The 18,306-nt window shown below is 39.5% G+C and overlaps 1 protein-coding gene across 2 annotated transcripts in view; it reads right to left on the bottom strand.

The window, feature by feature from the left end:
* Nucleotides 1-1,306: 1,306 nt before the first annotated feature.
* Nucleotides 1,307-18,306, bottom strand: part of STAU2 (staufen double-stranded RNA binding protein 2) — a 155,338-nt gene continuing 138,338 nt past the window's right edge. For both annotated transcript variants that reach the window (XM_009335026.1, XM_009335027.1), the window contains 2 exons: nt 3,263-3,351; nt 1,307-2,413 (listed from right to left, as the gene is read on the bottom strand). In XM_009335026.1, the coding sequence (XP_009333301.1) occupies nt 2,320-2,413; nt 3,263-3,351 (183 nt within the window). In that variant the 3' untranslated portion in view covers nt 1,307-2,319. The remainder of the gene's footprint in view (nt 2,414-3,262; nt 3,352-18,306) is intronic.

Genomic DNA, 18,306 nt, shown 5'->3' with positions numbered 1-18,306 from the left:
TGTCTTGATTGGAGGGGCTGAATGAGCCATCTTGGGCCTAGACAGCTGGTTGCATGCATTTGGTTGCAATCTGCTCATTTAGAGTGAGGTGAGCATCACTTCGTTGTTCTCTACATGCACAGGAGCAAGCCTGGCACTCGATGCAGAGGCCACCTGCAACAAAGCAACTAATCTGAAGTTTACTGGGCACATTTTTGTGACTGTGCCTAGAGAATGGCACCAAGTATCAAGCTGTACCTTGAGTTTTTGAGCAAACCAGTACAAAGGGTTTCTCTGTAGTGACAGGACAGGGAACACACCATGGAAGTGCTGTTAATGCCAGGGAGACCATACTGCCAGTCTCCTTGTCTCATTCTCCCCAGCAAGATCAGCCTCTTGCCCTTAGGACAGAGTTGTCGAGAAATGGGTTTGCCTCTTCCTTTTGTTCTTGTTCTTCATGGGAGGAGACAGTAATGCCATTTATATTCTACATACTGGCAGGTACTGCTAAAGCACAGACAAGGCCTGTTTCTGAGGTCTCTGAGCTGGCTGCTGAGGTGAAGGAGCAGTAGAATTTCTGCTCTGTTTGCCAGTTAGGCAGGTAACATACCCCTGAGAAAGATGGTGTGCAAGAGCTAATTATTTTTGTATGCTGCTGCCTGAATAACTTGAGTCTGCCGGGTGCCAAATGCCTCTGGAAATCTCCCAGTTCTGGGGGAACGGAAAGGTTCAGCTTGTTCCTGACTCTTTTATGGAGTCAGACCCTAGAAAACTGCAAACTTTTAGCACAAAGGCTTCTCATCTGCTGTGGGGAGAGTAAATCACACCCATGAGAAACGTGAAGTAGAAAAAAGGACTCCAAATTTTTTGTGACCACTGATTCTGTAAGAGCATGATGCATGCTAACCCTGAAAGCCTGTCCCAGAGGTGAATCAATGCCACTGTTCCTTGCACCATTTCCTTACATTGCTGTTTGTCTGCTTTCCTGCGTGAGTCACTTGGGTTGTGATCCCTGGTTTACATGCTTCTAAAATCTTGTGCAATGTTGTCGTGACTGTTATGCAGTCAGTAGAAGCTTTTCGTGTTTATTGCATTAGGTTTACATGAAATAAAATATCTGTATTTTGGATAAATAAATCACTTAAATGCCAGGATGACTGGTCTAACACAGTAGGTTTGTAGAAGGTGGTGGCATGGGGAAAGGTAGGCTGAACTCTGGCTTTGACGTGGTAACCAGTCATTCGTTAGTTTGCAATTGTTTTTTTTTAACTTCATTCTCTTAGTTGTCTCCCTGTGAATGATAAAGAAAGAGACGACACTGTCATTGTACACATGAACTGATGTGGTTTTACTGCATTTGGCCACACACTTAAAAGAAATATGCTGGTACAGAGCAGCCACAGGTCTTATCTCTGCTGCCATTCCTTTCACAAAAGAATGATCTTTACATCAACAGTTTTCCATCCTTGGCTTGAAAACGTTGCAGTCCTACCTTTCGCTCTTGGGCCGAATGCAGAGATTAAAAACACTCAGTTGATGCAAACGGTGGGTTGATACAACACACAGAATGGGGTGTAGATGTGCTTCACACAACAGAGAGCAGAATTGAAGGGGAAGATGTTGCTTGGAGGCAAGACGCCTCTTTGATTATGGCAAGGAAAATCAAATACCATATCTGCTTTTCTCCTGGTGTATATCAAGACTGATCATAACTAACATCTGTTCATATTAAGCAAATAGTTGTCATGGTTTAAACTTCTGTTTGCATACAACTCCGAGTAGTGCATCTTAAAGTCATACATATTCATATAGAATGAAGAATGCATAATGTCTGCATAAAAAGATAAGCTGTATGACTATATATGAAGACAACAACTACAATTCTCACAGCACTGTCATTGGTTAATTTTAAAATATTCAAGCATTATTTAAAAAACAGTAAGCTGAACTTAAAACTACACTACAAAAAAATGGTATAACTGAACCAATGCTGAACTGTTTTCCTCAATATTAATCGATTGTAAAGTTTCCCTTTTTTTCCCTAACACTTTTTGTTAATTAGTTGTTATTTTAACCTCCAGTAACATGATCAGACTTCTTCTGCCTCTGGGCAATTGAGTTATGCTCTGATCTCGAGTTCTAAGGGAAATGTTCAATTTTATTTTTTTCCACAATTGAATAAACAGTACCATGTACACTATCTCTTGTGTTAGAATAGTGTTGTCTTCACATAAGACTCAAATAATGGTATTAGTCATTCATTTCCTTGTACACATACACCCTATTGCGTGTTGACAGGTTTATAAGGATGCAGTGGCAGCCGTGGGTGCTGGGAAGCTCCTAGACGACAGCCTTTGAATCCTTGCAGTCCTGAGCAATGGTGCCTGAGTTAGTCTGTTTATTGTCTGCTTTCTCTCCCAGATGCTTGACTTGTCTGAAAGATTAATACATTAACAAGAGCGGTAAGGTCCAGGGTTGCACATCTTTAAGACATGTTTATTAGCAGATGGCACATGAGATTCAAAGGTCACTGTGGAAGGTAACATTTTAAAGTGAAACAACAATATTTATGTTCAAATACTATGCTGATGAGATCATACGGAAAAATGTTTCTGATTAAATTAGTTTATAAATAGCCACAATATATCTATTGAAAATTCCAAATGCCACTTTTAGTCTTCTTTCTTTTATTCTATTACTTCCTAATTTATTTAGTAACACAAGACTACACTCTTACGTAAACAGACTAACAGCTGGAAAAAAAATCTATACTGGACAGACAAGCCCACTTTCTTAAATAATTGAAAATCCAGTGTAAAACCTGGTTCTATTGTCTACTATTTAAAGCTAATATTCCATAAAAGAGTTTTTTAAGTCCTGAAAGAAATTTTAACTTTTAAATTAAATAGGGTAAAATTCATCTTGCAGACATAAGGACTTACTGGCAGATAGCTATTCTTATTTACAGGCAATATCATGTGCTACAACACATTTGACAAAAATCATGTTATGCTACTTACACGGAATCCATACAATGAAAAGAAAATCCTTTTCTTTAGGATTTCCATAGGAGGACTGACTGTCTCATAGCTCATTAGTAAACATTATCAGTAATGCTAAACCTGAAATCTTGTTTATCCTCTTAAATTGTCACAAACTGTACATAAATTGTAGAGGAAATAGTTTTGCACATGTTTAAAAGGGCAACTAAGCTCTTAATTAACATTTCTTATCTACCACGCCACACAGGCATTAAAATGCAGAGGATTTAAATGGTACTTACTTTTCATGTGATCCATTTTCAACTTTCATAGCCCCTTCCACTGGATCCAGTCCTTGTTCTGAAAACTGTTTCAAGGCACTTAACGCTGCCTAAAGAAAAAATCAGTTGTCAAAAAACCTACTGACACAACTGTATTAACACCAAACGAAGGTGTGTATTTTCATATTCCAGATTTAAATAGTTTCCTGTATATTGAAGCCAGTTAGGCTACAGAGCTAACAGAGTGGGTACATAACAGCTCCATGATAAACAGCTGTGCTTGTGCACAGGTTTGAGGATACCTTCTTCTTCCTGGGTAGATGAGTGACTTCCATTTGTGTTAATGCAAGCTTCACCACCTACACGAAGAACATGATACACTTTCAGGATTCTTGCCTCTCTGGCCTGTAATGTCTCTCCAGCTTCCCCGTGTGCTTTCCTACACGCTTTACAGAGCTCCTATGGACAAACTCTAGTCTTGTAGATGATTGCAGAAGGTGTGAGCAGCGGGAAGAGGGTCAGCAGGACACTACCGACACTCCATGGCTGGATCTCAAACAACGCGGCAGACTGATACCTTATACATAGGTAGTGAAGTGTGCTAAACAGGGTGAGCCAATGTGGGATGATTATGAAGCATCAGCAATAGAAGAATGATCAATTTTCAGCTGACATTTTTCTGCGCAAGTGCATTCTTTATTGACCAGCTGCTCTCTCGTGTTCATGAATCCTGCCTTAGGACTCAAAATTGTTCTTCTCTCCCCCCTAACTGCTTTGGTAAAAGACAAATGATTTTTTGTAATTAATTTAGCAAAGCTTGGTTATGAAACTCTCAGACACCACGTGGCTGACTTTGAAAACACACCCAGCACAACAAAAGAGTTGAGGTCAGTTCTGTCTTGAAGGTGAAATGTAAAGCAGAACTGAAAAATGGATTTTTCTCTTTAATCACGCCCACCTAAGATGCATTCAGAACTAATCACAGGGGGGAAAAAAGGTAAATTTTCACAGACACTGTCACCTAAGGTAACATCTCAAACACTGGAACTGACTGCAGGCGCTACAGCACTGTTCTTCACAGTGAGGCAACAACTGCTGTTTAGAAAATTGGAAGTTGCTCTCTTCTTAATTGTTGGGACAGAAAGAATCCATATCTCTATCTTCGTTTCCCATTCCTCTCGGAGAGCCGGGACTCTGTCCGGAACAGGAGCTGCCATTGTAATGAAGTACTAGTTTTGCTTTCATAGTAATTCTTTGCCTGGATTCTCTCAACAGCTCCTTCCCTTGAAAGGTATGTTTATACAACTTAAATATTATTAGACAATGTGTATTTTGGTGAGATGAATAACAGCACAAAAATTGCCAGGCTGCCCTAAAGTAAAAGACCATGTATCCCAGATTTGTCTATACTAAAGACTAGCTGTTAAAGCTTCAGAAGGCTGTACAAGGTACTCCCACCCATAACGGATGAAGGTGGAATCTTTCTAGTCTGTGAAGTTTTATGGTTTTTGCCCTAGCAAACAAATAAAAAGCTAAACATTTTATAATGTGTCTTGGTAAACCTCAGATTATGACTGTTACTTGCCCATCCACGCTACCTTTACCATGTGTTCTGGGCCCCCTGTATCTGACAGCTAACCTGCTCTCTGCTTGCTCCTTCTTCCCATCTATTGACATAATTTTCCCCTTCATCTTAAAATCTCTGCTGCCTGCATCTTTCTTTTTATTCTTTTTCCATACTATGGCCAAGGGCTGAGCCTCAACTTCACCTCAGTAACAACTTCTCCCATTACAGGATCTTTCACTTTTATCACCCATTGAGTTCCCCAGTGAATGAATTCTCCCTTTCCTCATTTCTTCTGGTTTTCTTGACATTTTGATATATTTGCATTTTTTATAAGACAGCTCTTTCTCTACCACCTCATAGTGTCTCTTGTAGTTTTAGATGTGCATTCTCAATTCCTCTAATCACCATCTGCCTTTCCATCCTTGATCTTGACTGCAGAGCAAAATCACTGTTTGTTCAACTCATATAATTTCTCCCAGTGGCAACAAGGGTTTTCATCTACTCTCCTCTCAACTTCTCTGTTCCAGTAACCCGACACATTTCTTCATCCCAATTTCTGTCTTCTCCTCCTCTCCCTGGGGTCCTTTTCATCACAATGCAAGCACTACTCATCATGTGAGGAAGGGGAGCGATTTGGGTTCCTGTGCTTCCCTGCTTCTCTATTGTCCTTTAGTTGGTCATGGGTTAGCAGCTATGAGAACCAAACAATTCAATGGGTAGGGACTGGCACACAATAATTTCCTGTCTTCTCATATCCATTTTTCCTGATGCATATTAGCAAAACAGTCAGGATCTCCTTTCGTCTTCTGTATGGTAATCCAAAAAACATTACCAGGTAGCACTGCAAGGAGAGAAGGAAGCTGAGACATCTGCTCCTCCTACAGAATTTAACTGCTACCTCATCTGTTTTTGAACCCACCTTGTTTACTTTTTCATATCCATTCTTAGCTTCCGGGTCTGATGTGTGAATTGTAAACTTGTGGAAGAACTATTTGTTCAGGTTATTTGTTTGTACAGTGGCTTGGACAAAAAGGCGCTGATCATAGTTGGTAAGAAGTAGAGATCACAGGTTGATCATATAATATGCAGAACAGTCTGATCTTGATCAGTGGTCACTGAAATCCCCAAATAATCAAGAGACTAATGAGACCAACCCAAATTTCCTAATTCCTTTCTAGAATTGCTCTGAATATGAGTATATCTGTTACTTACTACTGTTTTACTCATAGAACTGGCTATTGCAAGGCATACCACATAAATTACAGAGCAGCTTTCAGGGATGCTTTCCAGAAAAACTGCTTTGGAATTTCCTGGAGGAATATTAGCCACTATCTCGATAGAAACAGATCACAAGAGCATCTCTTCTCTTCTAACAGCAAGGGACGAAGTACTACAATATAAAATAACGAACTCTTTGCCTGTAAGCATGGATCATTACTATATGGGTGTCAAGGAGGTAAATATGGAACAATTAGAGGAAGCACATAAAATGAAGGTATGATTCAAGGTGTTTAATGATAAGCACATTTAATACCAACACAACATCCAAATCCTAATGCTTGTAACGCAGTGCAGTCTCATTTCTCCATCTCACCCTTCTTCAAGCCATGCCCTTCCCAAACTGAAATGTGATATAAAAGATAAGATCTCAGATCTATTGTATTTCTGAAGCCAAATATCAGAAGGGAGAAGCAGCAGCAAAGCAGTCCTGTACCTGTATCCTTGATCTTCCACGTAGAGGTGTCGGGGTGTTTGTGTGAGCACTGTTGAAGAGCCAGCCCTTTACACCGTCCCTCATTGCTAGGCTTCTCACCTTTGCTGCCCTGGAAGCCAACGATCTCTTCAAAAGCTCATGCTTCTCACTACCGAGTCCCCACTCCTCACATCATCTGCCTCAGTCCCACATCTTTCCCAAGCAACTCCAGTGCCCCTGGTCTTCCCCTCCCTTCTATCCACCCCAGAGCTCTGACTTCTTTTACAGCAGAGGCAATCACCTCTACTTCTTCACAAATCTCCCCCTACCCAGGCCCCTACTTTTTCCTGCTCCTAAATGCTCTCCCACCCAGGACCCCCAGCTGCTCCCAGCTCCCAGAGCTAAACTTTCCTTCCTCAAGTCATAGAATCATAGAATCATTAAGGTTGGAAAAGACCTCTAAGATCATCGAGTCCAACCGTCAACCCAACACCACCATGCCCACTAAACCATGTCCCTAAGCGCCTCATCTACACGTCTTTTAAATACCTCCAGGGATGGTGACTCAACCACTTCCCTGGGCAGCCTGTTCCAATGTTTAACCACTCTTTCAGTAAAGAAATTTTAGTCATCCCAACCTCCTACACCTCACAGTCCCTCTTTATCTTCCAGTTTCCTAACGTGTTTCAGGTTTATATGAGATTTGATTTCTTTTTCATGGGACCACGTCTCTCTCTCCATAAGATACCTGTGGGGGAAACCTAACTACTTATGACCCAAATTTTGCAACAACATTTGAATTTTGGGAAAGATTCTTTTCTTTTTAAAACATCCATTCATGGACTGTGACTGAAGGGCAGTAGATGAATGGTAGAGAGAGCCTTGCAGTATCCTAACCCCCCCCCTTTTCTTTCTCCCATAGCCTGCTTATGTTTGGAAGGATCAGCAAAGCTGAGAGAAGCTGGTAAGTAGACAATACTTTGGACCTCAATAGATGTCCTTAATGTTTCTCATCTCCCCATCATGCCCCTAGACAGACATGAAGATGCTGGATTCAGGAAGGAAGCTGGTAGCTGAGAGGCTGTGACCTGAATAGTCAGTGGAGTGACACAGAGCCCATGTAATCTGCAGCGAAGAAGAGTTACAAGCAGACACTGGGCTAATTTAATCCATGATTCAATTCTATTAGTCCCAACAGATTTACACCACTTGGCTTAAATAGAACTTGTGAATGGCAGATAACTTAGGTTAAATGAAAAGGAAAGAAAAGAATGGAACATTTGACAGTGAATCTGGTGAACAATTTCCTCTTTTAAAAGCTCAACACTTCCTTCCATTGATATTTTTCTTACAATAGAGCATCTGCACAGATATAGAGAAATTTTTCTCTCCCCCAGAAGATTTTACAACTGTTTTGTGAGTGAAGCCCCATAGGTTACAGAACAGATGTCCTTACACATTTCTTGTATCACTTGTTTTCTGTGTAGCTACAACAGTGCCAAAAATACGATGCCAACAGGATGCACCGCACTGCTAGCTGTTTGTCTTGGCTGCCATTTCCATTATTAGTATGTGTGTGTATCAGGATGGGGATGGATGTTTCCAGTCATTTTTTAGCTTTCCTCAAGTCAATTGGCAATTAGTAAATAGCATTGAAACTTGTGAATATTCTTCCTGTTTCTCACTCTGGGGATTAAGCATCTTATAATGACAATCTAGTAACATTAGATCATTCTTTTAGCAAGAACAGCAGACAGGCACTACACTAGCCCATGTGCATTTAAGACCACATCCTTACGATAAAATTTTCACATGTTTGTTTTAGCACAGTATGTGGTTTGTGTTTTTCCTCTTAAATCTGTATTACATTTCAGATTATTCCATGAAGCTGAAAATTGTAAAAGTTTGTTGTTCTCAGTGGCCCTTCCAGTTGACTTTACCAAGGAGGTCTGAGACAATCCTAATAAACACACTGCTTGATACTGTTAGTTTACTGGTGATATGTCTCCTAACATGTTTTCTAAGTACATAAAAAAACATATTCAGCTTGGCCTTAATCAGTGTTTTCTGAAGACATAAAATTATGGGCAGAAATAATTACGCTGCAAAACAGAATTAAGTAAGGGTCCAGAGTAGGTCACAAAGGACAAAATTTTATTGTCTTTAGTAGCTGGGTCTTAGTTCAAGGTTGAGTTTGCAGAGTCAAATTACTCATTGTGGTCATACCGCCTGTAGCTACATGCCATATACACGAACAAGTCTCAGGCTGTGCCCGAGTTTAGGCTTGAGAAAATGCTTGCACACCAGGTTAAAACGATGGACAGATCTAACCCTAGTCCTCGATTTCACTTGCAAGCCAGAAGCCTAGACAACAGCAGAGTTAATGCATGAACAAAACTGGTAGCAAATGTATTTACAAACAACCAATGTTCATTTGTTTTCTAAGCCAAGAGGAAAAATGCCCCCCAAATCAGGGAGGTTCTTCCCCTCTCCCTGACAATTGAGGCCTCAAAAGGCAGTATCTGTGCGATAACATTGCAGCAAAGCTGTCTGCATCAGTAATGAGATGCACTTCATGACTTTTTAATATGTGGATTTAAATTTCACATTTAAAGCTATTGAAAAAAAACCCAGCAATATCACAGCTGTAGAGGTGAGTTTGAGGACTGTGTCCCAAAGCTGAGCAACTATTTAAATTTGTATGTATTCAGAATTGTTGTTCTTGGTGATTATTTTTGCTTTCTCTTGATGAGGAAATTTTTGACCAAGCTTCCACCTGGCTTTAACTTGTCCACACCCAAAATTGCATGCATACAGAAATGCACAAAGGGAAGATATATTTGCTTGTGTAGACTAAGTAGCTAAAATTTAACTCCTTAACATATCCATTTAATTCTTTTGGATTTACCAGGTTGGCTACGTACAAGCTAAACAAAAACTAGGTGATGGGTATTGCAAACAAATCCCTTTTCCCCATAGCTTCTGTTGTAAATGAATTTACTATATCACAAGTAATAACTTCTGCTAGGAGTTTTTGCCACTTTCCTCACATTGTGCCATTCTCCCCAGTTGATTAGATTTCACATGAACCAATGTTAACATCTGTTTAAAAATTAAAGTCAGAAAGGCTTTTCACACTGCACAGTATAAACTTTAATTAAATGACTTTTAAGCCCTTTCCTCACACAATTTATGATATGCATGAAAAACACAGGGTTATAATCTGATTAGCTCATGTAGTTTACATGGAAATAGCATTTTCCGAACTGATTAATCTCTGCACAAAGGCATAGTCACCTGATAGGCACTACAATTAAGGCTACTGATTGCACCTGTCAAAAGAAGGAACTTGGAGGATAGAAGGAGTCCACTATCTTCAAACAAAGAATGATGATTCACAGATGTAGCTTAGAACAAGTCCTACGTAGTAGTTAATGCTACCCCCAGGCAACTCATGCAGCCAGAATTTAAATGACACACAATCCACGTACAGCCTGACCTTGCCAGCTTTCTGAGGGTAATCCTAAAGTAAGGATTAACTGTTCTTGAACAATTTTTCCAATATATTAAGCAGAGCTGCTATCAACAACAGCATGCACGTCACCTTCTTCCACCTGGTTTTATTGGACACGTGTACTCATTCCTCCGTGCCTCCCAATATTCCAAGAAGTGGATGCAGTGAAAGACACTATTCAACATGGAATTTTATTTCCGTAGGTTTTAATCTTCAACAATCTACTTAAGTAAAAGGACTGCTTGAGTTAAGAGTAGAGAGAGTCAATTAGGCATGGCTTATTTTCACATGTGAACCACCACACTATAAATCTGACCGCCATTCTTGGGACTATGCAATAATTCCAGGAGTAATGAATGGCAAAGCATTCTCTCAAAGCCCAAGAAAGAGCTGCATGATCATCTGGGGTGAGACAGTGCTATTGCTTTAATGGTGATACAAGATTATCTAGTCACAAAGAGAGAAAACCATGCTGAAAAGCACCTAATTTTTAAAATAACTAAAAAGTATGCTTTTGTATGAAGAGTATTTGGTAAACAACACTGAGAGTCAAACTTAACAAATTTAACACTAATGTAAGAGATTAATCCAGCATGGAGAGGCTAGTCTGGTTGCCAAGTTTAGGTCACATTCTTACTTGGAGTAAGTATGGGTGGGAATAAGAGAGGAAATGATTGCTAAAAGATCTGTACGGGACTCAGACCGTACGGGACTGCTCTTAAATCTGTATCTTCTCCGACTCCTGCCTTTTCACATATTCTCAGCTGCGAGGAGCAGCATTTTTGAATGCTACCAAAATGCTAACTTTTGCCTCTGTGGCAATCTATGCTGGAAACCATAAGTTGGCACTTCCTAATGAACATCTCAAAAGAGCTTTCAGGTTCAATGCCAGTATCTACTGAGGTGTGTCTATGTCCTCTAACAGTGAAATGATGTGTGAAAGTTCAGCCCCAGTATCAGCAGTTAAAATAAATCCTAATCAAGCCTCTTTTGTCAGATAATTTCAGTACCTTTTCAGTGTATATTCTTCAGTTCTGATCTAGAAATATGGACGTTCTTTTAAAGTAAATTTCTTTCTAAATTCAAAACTTCATATTTTTTCTTCAATTGTTACAATTGAAAGAACAAAGACAGAAAGAATCATGCATCATCACAGCTTGCTTATGAAGATGAAGAAAAATATTTTTAAATTAGATTTCCAAGCATTTACACTACACATATACAACAGAATTTCACCAGACAGCAATTAATCTTAAATTAATCTTGCTTCTAATTTTGTATCCTCAGACAAAAGCTACTTAAATACTAACTTTCAGAAGGAGGTAGACATCTAAGTAATATAGGTGCTTTCAATAATTAGAGATTTCCAAATGAGAGCATTTAAATGGCCAATTATTGTATGGGTAGGTAGAGGTTTAAATCATACAACTGAGACAACACTCAAGCATGACAGAGAAGCTGCAGACAAAAATTGTAGGAGATTTTAAGGAACACGGCTTTAAACCTAAAACTGAAAACAGCAGAATGTATATCCTCAGGCAAAATCCTGCACCAGCAGGGAAGAAAGGCCATGAATCACTGTCTCTTTCATCACTGATGGCTGGAAAATATCCTTGTCAGCTGTGTTCTCAGAACAATTTGGTTTATTTAATTATTTATTTATAGGCATTTCTCCACATCACTGCCATAGAGTTGCAAATCCACTGTCATTAACCCTATCTGTGTTGCAGGAGATTTTGACCTCTTGATTTTAAATAAGTGGATCAAGGTTCTCGGCTGTTTAAGAGTTCACGGTGTCTTCTAAAATATGCTGCAATAGACAATCCTCTTCATCTGTCTGACCGCCACAGTTCCACCCTGTTTTTAACATCACTACCACAACCTTCACTACATAAGCAGTAGCAGTACATAAATGAGGCAAAGACCATATTGTTCCCCACCAGGGCATGGGCCCTGACCCATATTAGTAATGTAGATGTAGCCAGAACTGTTTTAACAAAATGAATAAGCTCTAAACTGAGCTGTATTTAAATAAGATATAATAAATTATTCTGTTATTTAAGTGGTTTTCTTAGGCAACTGCTCATGCAGAGTGGTGAAAACTTGGATATTAAAAGATTTTTATGAATTCTCAAAGATCCACACCTAAATTAGTATACAACAAAGTTCAAACTATCAAGTATTACTCAGTGCTTACTTCAACATGGTTACTCTTCCACTTAGTAAACTGAACTTGTAAAACACACTTACTAGTGTTTAAATACTTTTTACCTCTCCTTGCAAATATCCTCTTCTTCATGAGACAAAATGGCACTAAGGACCAGAGGTAGTGTTATTATCACTGTTTTTAGAGAAGGAAACTGAAGTGAAGAGAGAGTGCATGAGCACATAAAGGGCTGGCCCAAGGTCAGGCAATAAAAGTAAGAATCAGTTTTATTAGTTTACATGCATTTTATCATAGCCCAAGATAGACAGAGAGAGATTCTGAAAAAAGGTATTTAATGATAGAAAACGAAAGAACAGTCTACACTGCAGCCACAATTATAATTCAAATGCCTCATTCTTGTCACTATCACCCAGCAAGCTATAATCTTCCCATTAATACTAAACACTTTCCATGACATAGTGGAGAACAAGACTCCCTTTTAGGAGACGAGGTCAGGTGAGAGCCTCTAACAAATTTGTTTTGATGAAATATTCTAAAAAGCACTCTTTTTCCCCCAATGTTTTACAATAATATATTTTTTTTTTCTTTAAGGCTTGACATGTTTCTATTTCTAAAGACCATACACTTTGCTTTAGACATGGGAGTAATTCCTAAATATCAGATTCCTCAGTTTTAACAAATTTAAAATGAAAGAATGTTTGTTCTGTCATACCAAGACCATTACCTTAGATTTTAAGTACGTGTCAGTCTAAACATGACTAGAAACTTTGGTTTGAAGACAAAAGCAGTAGATTACACTTAATGCAAAGGACTGCCCATTGGCTTCTTCAAGCAGCACATTATAGCTGGAACAATGGGGGAGTTTAGGGCTGTAGATTCTTGCATTACAACATCTGTAATGAAGCCCACGTACTAAATTGTATCGTGTATCTTCTTCTGTGTAACTCTACTCCTGTGGCCCATATATCGGCATTCGGAGAAGGATACTTCCACCCTCAGAGCCCTAACGACCAAACCCCCTCTTCATTCTCCAAGTCTCATTTTACAAGCGTGTATGTACATCCAACAAAGTACCAAATCTAGATTGACAGCTAAAAGCATTATATTTAGCATATATGGCATGTAATTAGAAATTTGAGTGTTTCCAAAAGGCAAAAGTTTTTGATTCTGATCTCAGAGTTTTTTTACACTGCATTAACTGGTATTTTTCTCCTAATTGAAGTTGATTTAAGTGAGATCAGAGTCAGGCCCAAGAGCTACAGGCCGAACTTCTCATCTGAAGTAGTTTGTAATGCAATTTTGTCCTTGCTAACTGTTGATGGCTTGTCCTCATCCCATTTTAACCTACAACCATCAGCTCCTTTAATGGAAGTGTCTATAAAGATCTTCTCTAAAATATGCTTTTCCAGCACACTTAATGTCTTTTAATGTCTTTCCAATTAAATCCAGATGTGAAAAGCTTAAGGAACAGTTCTCAGGACTGAAAAAGATGACATAAATCTTGCAGCTGACAGAGATCCCACTGAGCTCAGTTGGAGAAACTCACAGAGGACTTCTTGTGGGCCAGAAAAGCTGCTGGGTATAAAGACAGATGTGTATACTCCTATTAAAAAAATTTAAATAAAAACTGACTCCTACAATGAGGTATCCACAATTACCAGGGACATTACTAACTCTGTCTCTCAATGTGCTGAGCACATCCTGTGCGGTACAGATTTCCCTCATCTTTTTGGGAAGTTTATCAGAGTTGAAGGGGGTCACATCTGTTTGGGAAAGAGCCCTTCACCTTTCAGGATTGCAGCTCTTAAACCAGTGTAGGGGGTGATTCTGGAAAACGCTGTCTGTCTTGGTCTCGTACTGCTATCAACAGGGAGATAATGCACTCGGCAAAGCGAGACTGAATTTCTGCCCTCTCTCCTTTACCTCCTCCAAAATCAGGTTAGCAGATTAAATTGTGGTTTCATTACAGAAGAGTCCCCAAATGTGCTATTAATTATAAATTCTTACCAATCTGCTGGGAAACTGGGCATTCCTAGTAGCTGACTACCACTGCTGGGCAAGTGCTGTTTGTGCAGCTGTCAATTTGGGGTTTGTTTTGCTGTAATCACTTGTACACTCTCAGGATTTTTTTATTTTTTAGTTTAACAGCAGTAGATCATCTCATTTTGCCCCTCCTGAACTGTAGATTTGGGCTCAGCTCAAGCCACATCTTTCAGAGGGACAGGAAATAACCCCCACACACAGCTTGTATTAAAGAAAGTCTCTAGAAAAGTGCCCAATGCTAACAGCTTTAATACTTTCTTACCCTCCTGCTACTTACTTACTTATTTTTGAAATTGGTAAATTATCCAGACAGATCAATGATTTTTAGACAGCTACATCCTCATGAGACACCAGAAAGAAAAAAAAATGAAAAACATTCCAGGACAGAAGAAAAACTCATTTCTAACTGAAAATTAAGTTTGAGTCCATGTTCATTAGTGACACGAACTTCAGTAGAGACAGTTTGGATAGTATTACTTAATTTCATTGCATTTTTCTAATGCCCATAGAAAGGTTTTGGCACAGATCGGTGTCATGAGTGAGTGTATGGAAACGCGAAACTAGATACCTGAATTAAAGGACAATCTTATGTACTCAAGCACAACAATAAGTGATCAAATATGGGATCTGGACAATAGCAGAGATCTAACACTGAAAGCGGTAGGCTCCTAAACACACGCACAAGAACTCTTGAAGATAAAATTCCTCTGGTCCTCAACTTGCTTTATTTTCCACAATGGCCTGCACTTTTCAGACTATCACTCCTGCAGGGCTGAAGGCTGGTTCTGACTCCCACCAAAATCAGTGCTTCATGACCATCACTCAGGAGACACGAGGAATGCCCTTCCCTTGGAATGAGCCGCTGCCTCTGCGAGGATCCCACTCTTGGCTAGCTCAGGGAATGAGCTCAAATCTCCTGTGCTTTGCTGCCAGGGACCACCAGGCCAGCTCTGATTTATAGCTTTTTCTTTGCAGTTTTATGATACAAGAATGTTCACTTGTAATTACAACAGCATTTTGTTGGCTCCCTGCCTTCACTTGGGTATGCACAACACCATATCCTTCATTCCAGCCTTCTTATGTCAAGGCCCAAAATTTGAGAAGAAAAGCACATCAGAAATATTCCAAAGATGCTGCAGTTCTTGCTACTCCTCAAAGAGGGGACTTGTACGTATTTGCTGGGGGAGGACACGTGACCAGCTGGATAGGACACTGAACTAGGAGTCAGGAGGAGAGCTGGTCAAAATTCTTTCTCAGAAAAACACTAAATCAAGAAGCAAACCTTTTTATGAGAATGCGTCAGTTTTGAGAAAAGGTTTTCTAGGTCCATTTTGACTCTCCAGTCAAAATATCACAGACAAGCGCCATTCATAACCACTGGGCTAATGACTATGCTTGGTGTGGCACATTCATATACTTGCTGGTTCTTCTGTGTGAAAAAATTTCAAGAGGTCTCTAGTTCATTTCAAAGTGAATGAAAATACTTGAACTCTTGATGTGTTTTGTGGGATAAAAAATCTGTTTCATTCAAAAGACAGTAACTCTGCCACTAATCTGCTGTGTGACCTTGGAGAACCACTTAAGCTCAGTATTTTTCAGACATATACTTAGCTCCTGACTTTGAGATCATCAAGCAGTACATTTCCATCACTTGTGGTGTAAATTTGACTTTGTCATTTTCAGCAGAAGCATACACTTCTTCAGAGGAAATTCCAGGTATTTTAGATACCATTTAATAGTTAACTGTCAAACAATTTCCAAGTCTTTTAAACAAAGAATACTTCTGTGCTAGCTTAATTTATAGAGCCATATATGTCCCATTTAAAGTGGCTGTGATTAAGAAGAAACACTAAGCTTAGATTTTTCTACTAAATGAGAAAAGTTTAAAGCCAATAAACTGTATCTAGGATTTTAGCTGGGAGATGAAATAAAAGGCACATTTGTTCCTGGTCACTGAATTTTTAACCTGGGTCTGTTGCTCCTGCTGTTAAGCTCCTATACATTCCTTACTAGCCCGTAGCGTCCAGCAATCCCAGCTCTCAGTGTTTGGAATTAGAAGTGAACTGCAAAATAAAACCACTTTTTGGGGAGAGCTAGTGTATGGCAAGTGCCACATATTCTGACAGAAGGCGGCAGCTGAAAAGGTTAATTTTTAAAAAGAGGACTTCTACAGATTTTTTAAAATTTTAGAATAGATGTATAAATTCCAACTTACCATTTGGATCTGAGGGTTCTGATAATATCTGGAAAACTTGGAAGATGCTGCTGAATCTGGCGGATAAAATGCAAGCTGTTTTTTGTCTAGCCCCTTAGTACAGGAGAGGTTGAGCCTTATGCTTGGTCTCAGCTTTCTACCTCAGTGCCCCAAAGTTTGCCTTTATTATACAGCAAGGAGGAAAGAAAAAACCCTGGTTTTCTAGCAACAAAACAAAGCTATACTATTTCTGTCCCCCCTATCCCTTTTCAAGCTTATATTCATATTGTTAATAATATTTTTTTTTTAAGTAAAATATTTTAACCTGCCTTTTTGTAATACAGGAGCAGTATCATGACTTCATTGCTTCTCCTTTTACCTCAAAATCCTGTGAGGGCATTTGAGTATTTCCTAAAGGTGAAATAAAAAACTAATCTGCCTTCAGTGACTCATCACTCTAGTGATCAAGTTAAATGACAGCATTGCAGAAAACTCTCATAATACATATTTTTCCCCCGCCTAGTCCAGTGCTGCTATTTTACACACAAATCCAACCATTTCTTTACCAAATGCATCTTGAGGTGAAGGATTAGTCTTCACTTAAAATCAGTACCAGCTACCTTCCTATTCATTTTGTGAAGTGGCAGATGTACTTTTTATTGGATTATTTTATATTTTATACTGCTTGCAGCTCCCCTTTTTAATGGAAAGCCCAAATCTACGCTCAGATTCAGCTTCTACTGGTGTTTGTATGTTGATTTAACTAGGAACTGGCTGTGTGCACCTGGATTTGCTCTACAGTCATTAACTCCTACTTCTGGCTACTACTGCAACACAGGTAGAAAGATAAAAAGAGTACTAACAATGTGGGACGGATCAGGCACTTTCGGTCATCTCCGTGAATGCTGTCCTACGTGCTTCTCTGGTAAGAATGGTATACATCGGGTACTATGTAGCTCAAAAAGTCCTTCAAGAGAGACATTAACAAGCAGGAACCAGATTTCCTCAAGAACTCTGACTTCTTAAATTCAGGAACCTCTCCAACTGGCAGCCTAGCAATGCAGATTAGACACTCCTTGACTCTGATTAACTGAGCTCTGGAACTATGGACCTGCTTTTCCTCCATTTATAGTTACAGTCAAAAATACATATATATGTCCAACAACTTTACTGAATGGCTGGCTTTTAGTCTGGAAGATCTGCTAACGGCTATTTTATCATTTCATCCTAGCATCTATTATTAATATCCATTAACCACAGCTGTCAGAAAGAGCTTATTCAAAATCTTGCTAGTTACAAAATAACCTGTCAGGGTTTGATCCAATAAAGAATTCAGGTGCTTACAAATTAGGCACTGTAAGAGCAAAGTTTTAAATAGCACAGCCCTGGAATAAAATCAAAGGTCTAAAGTTAAGTACTCAGTTTCTTTATTCGGTGTTAAGAGGAGAGCCAGGTTTCTCTGAAGAACGACCCAAGAAAGCTACATGCTGACTATGGAGCTACCTGCAGGCAATGAGGTACTCCAAGCCCAGAGGTGAACTCCTGCTCCTCTCTGGAGTTCAGCTGCAAAGCCAGGACCACGCGCAGAGGACCTGGCAGCTTGGTCAGCTAGTGTCTATGGGTGCACGGTCCTCTCCTCAAGACAGCTGGCTCTTCCAGCTCTTCAGCAGGCCTGAGCAGAGCTCACTGTTTTCACTGAGAAGATGACCACCGGAGAAGCAGGTGGAGGTGAGACTCCCCTTTTTGTCAATGGCATAGATGTGAGAACACTTGTCCACAGTACAAGAGTTACAGAATTTAGATTTCTTAGCTTCAGGTCAACAAACCACACATCCCACCTCCTAGGTGACAATCTAACCTCCGGGATCAGTGATAGGGAAGATTCAG

This window comes from Pygoscelis adeliae, unplaced genomic scaffold, assembly GCF_000699105.1.
Source record: "Pygoscelis adeliae isolate BGI_AS28 unplaced genomic scaffold, ASM69910v1 Scaffold101, whole genome shotgun sequence".
NCBI lineage: Eukaryota > Metazoa > Chordata > Aves > Sphenisciformes > Spheniscidae > Pygoscelis > Pygoscelis adeliae.
Note: the sequence above shows the minus strand (reverse complement) of the source record. Positions and strands in the feature narration are given on the sequence as shown.